Source organism: Brachycentrus maculatus, unplaced genomic scaffold, assembly GCF_059751285.1.
Source record: "Brachycentrus maculatus isolate JH-2025_06_01 unplaced genomic scaffold, ASM5975128v1 h1tg000589l, whole genome shotgun sequence".
Lineage (NCBI taxonomy): Eukaryota > Metazoa > Arthropoda > Insecta > Trichoptera > Brachycentridae > Brachycentrus > Brachycentrus maculatus.
In genome coordinates this window covers 1432006-1442951 of record NW_028281329.1, presented here as the reverse complement: position 1 = coordinate 1442951, position 10946 = coordinate 1432006, and the positions used below count along the sequence as shown (strand labels likewise).

At 30.2% G+C, this 10946-nt stretch overlaps 1 protein-coding gene across 1 annotated transcript; it reads right to left on the bottom strand.

Annotated features, from left to right (window-relative positions):
• Window positions 1-357: 357 nt before the first annotated feature.
• On the bottom strand, window positions 358-10514 carry RhoGDI (rho GDP-dissociation inhibitor). Its single transcript, XM_088273620.1, has 5 exons — window positions 10416-10514; window positions 9952-10145; window positions 6926-7035; window positions 5769-5883; window positions 358-1853 (listed from the first exon to the last, which is right to left on the bottom strand). Exons 2-5 carry the CDS (start codon window positions 10133-10135, stop codon window positions 1660-1662), a joined length of 603 nt encoding a protein of 200 aa, XP_088129746.1. The 5' UTR covers window positions 10136-10145; window positions 10416-10514; the 3' UTR covers window positions 358-1659.
• Between the last annotated feature and the right edge of the window lie 432 nt (window positions 10515-10946).

Genomic DNA, 10946 nt, shown 5'->3' with positions numbered 1-10946 from the left:
ATCGATGGAATCCTACAGAGGGTTACACGCAACTCGGAATAATACTTTTATTTCATTGCTCATATTTCATCAAGTACACATTATACATATTAAGGCGAGTTTCACAAGTTAGCAGGAAATATGCAAACATTGCACAATAAAATGCATTTCAGCCACATACACTATCGTAAAAAGCACAGGTCTCAATAAAATATATCAAGAATTATATTTCAGCACGTTACAAACATCAATTCACATTTTTAATTTACCAAATGCATTTGTAAGAATGACAAATTTGTACTATTCGTTAGAATTTGATTAATATATTGACTATCTCAATATGAAATCAACACAACGAACAAATACCAAAGCAAATGATTTTTTTTTTCTTTGCGGTAAATAGGGTAAGCAGGGGTATTGTTGACACCAGCCCAGTTATTGACAATAACAATTTCATACATGAATATTATCTGATATTACACATAAAAATTTTGAGTCTCCATTTTTGTGTCATGAAAATACACCCTATTTAATAATGAATATTTTTTTTAAATCAGCAATATAAGCAACAAAGATTTTGTGCAAATGCTTCTGCTAGTTGAAGCTTTATATAATTAAAAATGTCGAAAACATATCTAGCATCTAGACAAATAAAAATGTTTGAATTTTAATATGTATGTCAATTGTTTATTCCAAAATGCCGATGGTGACAATAATTGGCATATATATATATAGTATTTTTTTTCAATTTAATTTATTTATCTTAGTAAGCTATAAAAACCCTTCAAAATAAGAACTGAAAATTTATCTTCACAACAAAAAATCAATTAAATTGATGATGAATGGTTTCGCTGTAAATTAACATTGGCTGAACTAATCTGCTTAACATGACAATAACCGGGGTCTTTACCCTATATAAATTTTCCTACATGTCAATACCAACATAATAATGAATTAATAAATCTATATTATAAATTTAATTACCTAATAGAAATTTCACTATCGGTTGCTAACTTTATTTGAGGAAAAAGACTGAAGCTATGTTATATTGTTCACCTATGTTAGTTTACAAAAGAAAGAAGCTTAAAAATATTAAATCTAAAATATGAAAGGGAAAATAATGCACAGTGAGCACACTCACTTAATGAATGATCTTTAAAACTAAAGTCTTCGCAAACATTAACTTAAGTGGTAAAAACTAGAAAAAATGAGCAACATCAGCACGAAGCAAGATACTCAAATAATAAAGCTATTTCGTATTCAAGAAATTTGAGCTCGGATATTCGCTGAGGTGTCTTTTTAATATCCTGCAGTGGTTAGGAATGAACAATATAGGATAAAAAATTGTTAAAATGTGTACCGAGCCTATGACTACTATTATTTCGGTCCATGTTTTCAAATTTTATCATATAGATAAAAATGGTAACTACTTAAAATTCAATAAAAATTTTATTAAAAGTAAATTGAATAAACAAATATTATCTTTTACTTTTTTCGTAGATTTGTGCAGAAAGGTGATAAAAAGTAATATAATATACAGATAAGACGTACATCAGATATTTACACAATTATCAAATTGTATACAAACCGAACCGAACCGGAACTCAATACGAGCTGATTGATGTTTAATTTAAAAAAATATTTATCTTAACAAATTGGAAGTTGCCAGAAATGCAGCCCTTACCAGTCCTTCTTGATTTCAAAGGACCACTCCCACTGGAGATGAATGTTCTTGTCGTCGTCCGTGAAGAGACTCTGAACGGTGTAGGATCCTCGGGCCAGCATGCCGCTCGGTGCGTCTTCAGGTGGAGTTGTGTAGGACTGGATATCCATTTTGGGAGGGTAAGATCCCACCATGTGAGCCATCTTGTCCACTGGAAGATAAAAAGAACAATTATAATTTGGCCTTGTGATAAATCGGGAGCAGGGTCTATTCCCTAACTGATTATTCTTCTACCTGCCATCTAATTGTAGTTCTCTACCGGACTGTCTAGCACAGTGGTTCTTAACTGTGTTGGAGGTACCGAACCCCACCACTTTGATATACGCGTTCACCGAACCCTTAATTGGAAAACATGATTAATAGATTGATATATTCCTTTAAAATAATATACTAAGTCTATTGGATTAATGAATACAACGTACGTCGTATCATTTTTCATAATATTTTATATATTCATTTCAAATAATATACTAGATCTATTGGATAAATGAATATATCGTACATTGTATAATTTTTCATAACATTGTATAATAAGTCGGGTGTATGTTTTGACCTCCGCTGAATCCGGGAGACTGACTCACCGAACCCCTGGGATTCGATCGAACCCAGTTTAAGAACCACTGGTCTAGTGCTTTCCACCACAAAAAAAAAAAATTTGAAAAATAAAACAGGTTAATTGTCATTCGCTTAAGAAATGCGAAATGTAAACAACAATAAAAGCTTTTGTTTAAGTGATTCGGCAGTTACTTTGTGGTAAAATTAATCCATTTTTAATTTAATTTTTACGTAGTAAATATCACTATTTGTTCAAATCTATTATGACACCGTATTATGTATTTTTACATATTTTGCACATATTTTATACTAATTATCATTTTTGTATTTGAAAATGATGCGGAATGCATTGAAACAAGTGTCACATTATAAGTATAGGAAATTAATTTTATATTTATAATAATTTCTGAGTTTTAGAATTTAAGATTATAGTTTTCACAAAAAACAAAACGTAAACATAAAACATCTGTTTGTTATGTCAACTCGTATGGCATTACTAATAACTCTATGCTCGGATAACATATATGGATTTTTAAACATACAAATTTTAATCTATCAAAAGGGTATCTACATTCTACAAAGATAATAATAACGTTAAATTAAATTAGTCATTTATAGTTGTATAAAAAGGTAATAAATATATATTTAATACATTAAATTATTATAAATATATCAAAAAATTTAATAGAAAGCAGATTTTTATACTAAAATTAGAAAAATTATTGATATTTTCAACATTACAAAATATATATACAAAATGACCTACTAATCATATGTATACATATGTAGGTTGATATCGTCAGTGGACCAAAAGTGGTCTCTTGAATGACTTAGGAGTTATCGCAATACCTGTCTCACAATTATGAATCAACCAGACATTAGATGAATTTTAAAACGTTCATTTATATGCGGGACACATCTCACATTCGTTGCGACAAGACCAATTCAATATCAAATAACGATTCTCAAACTTTTACTCCTACCCGTTTAAAATTAAATAAATGCCAAAATTACATACCAGCTCCTTTATGATTACAATTCCAAGAAGCAGTGTAAAAATGAAATAATAAATTTTGTAAAACAGGAGTAATAAGTATTACATATTATGTAAACTAAAAGCCTAAATGTAACACTAAGTAGAGACGACTTACATCCCACTCAATGTTTAAATTAATAAAAAATTTGGTGAAAAAAAATCTAGAGTACATTATATACTAATACTGTTTTTTAAATGTAAACACGTAAAATTTTTTTTTTGGTAATCAATTTTTTCACATGGAATTTTCAAAAGTGAGACAAGCAAAAAAATATTTTTTGTGACAATTCTTCTTCTGACCCCTCACCCATACTTAAGGTGCATAGGGCACTGCATCACATTGATGTTATGTTAATTTAAACAATAATTGCATATACAAAAGCAAGACGATCGGTCCTGCGCTTTAGGTACCAGTCCAAGATAATATTAAATTAATATGAGAGCAAAATAAGCTCAATTATTTTCAACATCCTGGGAATTGAACTCAAGACCAAAAGCATGACGTGGTAGCCACTACACTATGAAGTTGGTCAAAGTATTATTAAAAGCCATGTAAAATTAAGGACCATTTATTGGTAACTGGTCCTTTGAAGCTTGAGAATGCATTGTGATATTTTACTGAGTTGAACTTCAACCGTGCTATATAAATTGAAGTGAATCACAACTAATTACAATAAAAATATTCAAAATAAGTATAAATATAGAAGCCTTTTGTCATATAAAATAGAATTAATAAGCATTAACCCGATGGTTGCCAGAGACGAGATATCTCGGCAAATGGCGGAGTGCCCGTATGGCCAGAGACGAGATATCTCGTCAGTACTTTTGATGACGTATTACTCCGCAGTTTTAACTCATATTGACAATCTGTCAAAAACGGAACATACATTGCCATCAGTTGAAGTTGTCACAAAATATTTTATAAAGTTTTTAAATACTTTGAAGTGATTTATCGGTATCACTTTCAGCTGACAGTTGACAGATGTCATTAGGGCTACCACTCAAACCACTTGAAATATTGATTATTTTAATCGATTGTTTTGAACGCCAGGGGTTTTTATTTTGCTCAATTTTTTTGTGTTTTTCTTATTATTTTAAAATATTCCATTGATAAATAATAGTTGTGTGTTAATATTAAATTTAATAAAAACTTGCGTGTGCGACTTAGTGTGACAACCCTGAAAATTTGAAACTGGTTTAACTTCAAGAATAAAACTCTAACAATCGATGCGGGATATAATATTTGGTAAGTAAATTATAATTCAATAAAAACAACAAAAAAAAATCTTTGGACAACTTTTTTTTTTCAAAAAAATACTTGGCCTGTTGAGCACTGCGGCGTAATTTATTTGCGGCTATGAAAAGGTTAAGTAATAAAGTGTGACCGGTAATTTAATAAAATAATAATGAGTACAATCAAGAAAAAAAATATTAAGAGTCTTGAAAAATCTAGATACTACTTGTATAAAAAAATGTTACATTTAAAAAAAATATACATAATTAAACTTTCAATTGAATGATATTTAAACGAATTATTTTTGTACACTTCATATAAAATTCAAGATTTCTCCTAATTTAAAAATGAGTGTGTGGTCCTATTACGAAGGCCGTACATTGTACAAGGTCATGAGGTACACATAAATTAACAAAACTAAATAATAATAATAATACAGATATCAACAAACACAGATAAGCACCTATGAAACGACGACAGGATGTAGTGTTTTAATAAGCCTAGATATAAAATTTACTATAATGCGGTTAGCACAAATTATATATAACTTGTATGTAATTGAATAAGATAACCCGAAGCGATAATGGAAAAATACCAAAGCATGCTTATTTCCTAGATTACAATACAAATATAATTAATATTATAAAATCATTTAGGGGAGGGCGCTTAAGAGTCATCGTATCTTACTAATCAATTATACGTTTTGTTGAGTGTGATAAAATATAGGTAAAAGATACATTGAATAAAGGAATTGTTATAAAAAATAATAAAAACAAAATATGTATGTTTTATTAAATTAATAATAACTTTGTTTTGATCGATAAGATGTGATAAAATGAGTTAAACTACAAAAATAGCATCCAAAATTTGCTGCCTAAAATTATGCAAACTTCACTTTCAAAGACCTTGAAAAAGTAATTCAAGCATCATTGCAATATCAAGAGAATATATTTATTTAATAGCCTTTCAGGTGGTGATTGATTGTGGTATAATAATTGACGGGATCTAATTAAACCGAACGAGTAATATATTAATATGGAGTAATTTTGTATTTCTAAATATAATTGTTCCTGATGGGATTCGAGTTTAAGATTAGAAGTAACTGAACTATGCGCATCGGCTCCACTAAGACATTTAGTTATCTTTAAAACGCTGTATTGAAAGAAAAAAAACAAAGCAAGCATTGTTTTTTGGAAAGTATATTTAAAATCTTACGCAAGTAAATAAAGTTTTTAAATTACCTGGAACTCCCAATCTGTAGGTCTTTTGAACATATCTTAATCCGTGGACAATCTCTCTTTGGACAATGAAATCGATACGTATTCTATACTGGATTCCTTCCTTAATTGTGAATACCTGAAAACATATTGTACAATGTTGAATGAAAAAAAATTTGACAAACTAATAACAGGCATCGTGATCACTACTCATTTTAATAACGAACAATAAAGATTTTACCAAAAGGCATAAATGTTTGCACAATATTTTTTTTTTAAAGGAATAATAATTTAGGATTTTTTAAAGTAAAGAAATAACATAAAGGAATAATAATAAGGAAATAAATAATACATAAAAGATAAATAAGAATCTGAAATATAGGAAAAACTAGTTAATTTGAAATCGAGGGGATAAAAATACATAAAATATTTTAAATTAGCAAATTTGAGTAATTCAATCATTTTTCAAATACAAAAAGATGCATGGCGACATTTTAAAAGAAATTGTGTTAACAAAAGCAATAAATTAAAAGTAACTTAAATATTTTATAAACAATCAGAATTTTCAAACGATAAAATCATTGAATTTTATAATATTATGGCAAAACCTTAACTACTATTGTTTGAATTGGTAAGCTTTTACTGTAGCAACGACTTCTTGCAAACAATTTATACATCAAACAGGTCAATGACTCTAGAGTTTGTCTATAAAACAAGAGAACAGCGGTCAGAAGGTATGCTAAAATCATAAGATCTAAGAATTCAAATTTAGCAGTGATAAAAGCTAAACATCAATTAAGTTGGAAGTGTGAATATCCTAGTGACATCCGATTGATCTCCTACATGAAACAAACATATAAATTTATTTGACCTGAATTTGACCGATATTAATAACTTAACTACGATGGCAATAACTAATAAGCAAATAAACCAGAATTCAAGTCATATTTTGCTGGGTAAGTAACACTAAAACGTTTGAGTAACAAAAAAAAAAACTATATTTTTGTGTTTGTAATATGAAAATGTACATAAAAAATAACCAAATTAAAAAGGAAATTAAAATAAAAATTCAAATCTTTGCAGGAATTGGTCTTGATCTTATTCCCTAAGCAACACGAAAAAAATCTACAAAAGATAATAAGATGAACTGGATAGTTAGTAAAAAGAGGGAGCTGTATGACCTGTTTCTTGAGGTCGGTTAGGTCACCAGAGAGGTCAAGTTCGACATCGTCGCGACCTTGGACGCACAGGGCTAGTTTCTTCACTATCACTTTTCTTTCATCAGTTGCATCTGCAAATAAAGGAAATTCATGCAATCAAACGAGAGGAAGGTACAAAAATTTGCCAAAACGTTTTTTGATTTAATACTATTTAAATGCAGCAATGAAAATACAAGAGGTCTCAGCATTCGCACTTTCCATATTTGATCTTTCAATATAGTTTTAATAATAATTTAATTTTCAAACTTGTGTGGTAAATTAAAGGCAATTTGTTTAGTAACTATTTTTTTTTTAAAACTCGGTAGAGTAGAGTGAAACACCTTAGATTTTCTTAGATAAAGACTTAATAAAAAAGGTTTGCAATCTCTCCTCTAACGGGAAAGGAATATACAGAGATTCAATAGCTGTCAGTAATGGAAAAGGGTGATGGTAACAAGACAATGATTTTTAAGTTATCTAACATGCATATAGAATCTAAGTATGCAATAGTTTGGACCAGCAGTGTATAAAATGATTTAAGAATACATAAGTGCAATACAAAGAAAGTATGAGAATTCAACTTAATAAATATTGTTATATTGCAAGAAGGCACAACATTTGCTTATTTATTTTCTTACTAAAATCAGTTAATTATTGAATTGACAAAATCAGAAATTGAACCCAAGGCCATGTATGTTCCAGCCCAATCTGCTAACACACTCCTGAGGAAACCAAGAATATTGATTCAAGGTTATTTGTTAAAATCAACATTAATGGTAGTGAAATCGTTATCATAAAACACATTTCAGGTTATTTGTTAAAATCAACATTAATGGTAGTGAAATTGTTATCGTAATACACATTTAAATTATAAATTTTCGGAAATGTTGGCAGTGTTAAAACGGTTTCGAAAGTTTCCATGAAAATTCATTTGAGTCAGACTGCTATTAGCCAGAGACCAATACACAACTAGTTCCTCTATTTATGTGAACAATTATTGGGAGCGAATGATGCAAGTTGATTTAAATAACTATTCAGGAACTGTGTTCAATGTTTACTGCGGACTATTAATAGAATACGGAAAGAGAAAAAATGGTCTTGATTTTTTATTCAAGGAAATTCGTTGTATGCTTTTCGAGAGATAAAATAAACAATGAGCTCAGAATAACACAGTAGTTTAGATTAATAAGAAATAAATATCTGTACACTGTCCAAATCGATGGCCAAATGACTAATATGTGCGTTGATTTCCATGGGTGTCGTCAATAACTGTTAATAAGTTGTATTTCGCACGAGCTAAGTTAAATTTTTTTTTTTTCAGAGATTTGCATTTAATATTTACCCTGCTTATTATGTATAAGGTTTATAGATCATTTAGTGGATTTTTATTTCTTCTGACATAAAAAAATATATTTATTAAATCTGTGTTGGTAACAGGAGGGATAATCTAGCGTGAGCCAATCAGGAACTTCTCAGCATTTGCTCATTGCTGGGAGGAAACTACATAAAACCCCTCAGGAGAAGCCGGACTGTTGACTGTTGTTCCGACTGTTGACTGTCGTTCCGTTCTACTAGAAGAGGTTCGGTATGTTGTATCCTAGCTCGGTTTACCAATGTCCTTCACTATCTTTATCATGATACAGAGATTACATTAATACTAGGGATAAAACAGATAATGGTTTAACCAGATACATATGGAAAAAATCAAGATGTGTGCATTTTGCATGGTTTAACCAAGTTGGAAAAGACGATAGACAAACTGAGAGAAGAGGGAAGAGTGCTGTGGCAAATGAGCTAAATTATTACAGTGAAACCCCTATTTTACATTTAAGGGACTTAAAAAAAACTTATATGGAGGGAAAATGTAAATGCGGAGTAATTTAATTGAATTTTATTTATTTTTTGTAAAAATCATGTAGATGAGATTTTTTGCATACCTAAATGAAGGGAACGTATAAATTGGGGGGGGGGTATAAAAAAAACATTTTAAATTTCATTTTTTCATAAAAATTGTAATGACTTACCGAATAAAACAAACAAAAAAATTACACGTAAACGATGATAGCGAATAATGTAAAAAAAATAAGCATTACAAATTAAGTAAAAAATCGAATGACAAGATATTTTTTTACATAAACTGGGCGGGGAAAAAAAGTTAATGCAGGTAATAAATGTACGAAAATATATCGGGACTTAAATAACTACACGCAATTGGTGGGAAAATGTTAAATCCAGTGACGTAAAATCCGGGTTTTACTGTTCATAAACTGTAAAGCTAGGCTAGAAATAAGGTATTTCTATAAAACATTCAATGGGTCCTAAAAAAATCAATATGAATACTTTCACTATGGTAATTTTACTAAACAGAGTCCCAACTTGGGTCACTTTATGTATAGCTTGTGGAGTCCTCATTCTGGAGTGTAGTGGTTAGAGCATTTGGCTACAGTAGAGAGTAAAAAATTAAAAAAGTAAGAATATTTTAAATATGTCACAAAAGGATTTTTCAGACGAAGCAAATTTATGGAATGAGAATTTTAAAGGTTAATAGGTAAAAAATTTAAAAGGTACTAGAAAACTCACTCCTCACTCACATCGCTCACTCCTTTCAACGTCATAAATCAAAAATAGTCTATTTTCAGTTGTCCATGTTTTCGGAATGCCCAGAAAATGTACTATATCCCAGCAAGAGGCATATTTTTGACTTAATATTAACCGTTTTTGCATTTTGAAGAAAAAGTATTGTTTAATTATTTTTTTTTTAATTGAGCTAAATATTTTTCAAATGGAGAAAAAATATCCAGGTTTTACCTAAAAAGATCGTTGCACAGTAAAAAGTTCATAAGTGGCTTGATATTTATTTTTAATACATTGTATTATATTTTTAAACTTTAAAAACATTCTCCTGAAAAATCAATTTTTTGATTTATGACGTTCTTGAAGGAGTGAGCGATATGTTTAAAATTGCGTAAAGTGTTTTAGATAATAAGATATTTTTGGGTTAAACTTACCCACTATAACTTCACCCTGTTGGGCCTGCCCTAGGAGAGCTTCTTTATATTTCCTCAAAGATTCATCGTCCTGGTCTGCAGCGATGATGGCCTCGATGGACTTCTCTGGAGGAGGTTTGTAAGTGGTGACTATTTCTTCGTCTCCTTCATCAGGGGTAATAGCGACATCCTTATCTCCTGACATTTTAAATCAACTGAAACAATAACCAATTCACTGATTATAATTCCAACGGCGGGTCAGGCGATAACTAGCGCAATACTTTTGTAAGAAACACACGTGTGAAATAAATCAATAATGCAACTGGCGGCTTATCTATGTACAAAAATTATGAGTCAATCGAGACAAATGACACCGGCGAAACGCCGACAATAAAGTCAAAACGGTGAAGACCCCCTACTTACAAAACAACTACAGTTTTTAAAAAATCCAAATTGCAATATATAAAGTAAAACAATAAACTTACCAGTGAAAGACTAAATTAAACACTACAAAACAAAAAATACGTAAGTATTTCAGGCGGCCGCCGACGAACCAATTCACTCGAATTTTCTCAAATAGAAATGACCACAGACTAACTAATTTATATAAAGACCGCCAACTGCCTCGATTTTTTATGGCTGGAAGTGATATTCGCCAGCGGCCGGAAGTGACGTAAACGGCTAGAAGTACTAAGCTCCCGGCTGGGCGTGACTTCGCCGCGGCTGAATATCAAATCCAGCCGCCGAAATATTTATCATTCATTTTTCAGGTTAAATGGTATTTATATTGAAATTTGTTGTATTACATATTTTCAAAATTATAATACTAATATTACAAAGAATATATTTCACTATCTAAATTTATTTATTTCAGTGTAAACAAAAATAGAAAGGTCACGGCTAAAACGCGACATTTATAAAAAGAGTTCAGGCGATTAATAATGGTTACTCAACTCAGCCTTACAATGGTAAATGGTAATGGTAATGGTGGTTTTGGAATTATTATCTCAAACTAT

Excerpts from the sequence above, each read along its gene's own strand:
- RhoGDI (XM_088273620.1), bottom strand. The coding sequence starts at position 10,135 with ATGTCAGGAGATAAGGATGTCGCTATTACCCCTGATGAAGGAGACGAA. Across the intron at positions 7,036-9,951 it reads ACAGGGTGAAGTTATAGTGG|ATGCAACTGATGAAAGAAAA; the intron begins GTAAGTTTAACC and ends CTTTATTTGCAG. Across the intron at positions 1,854-5,768 it reads CTACAGATTGGGAGTTCCAG|TGGACAAGATGGCTCACATG; the intron begins GTAATTTAAAAA and ends TTTATCTTCCAG.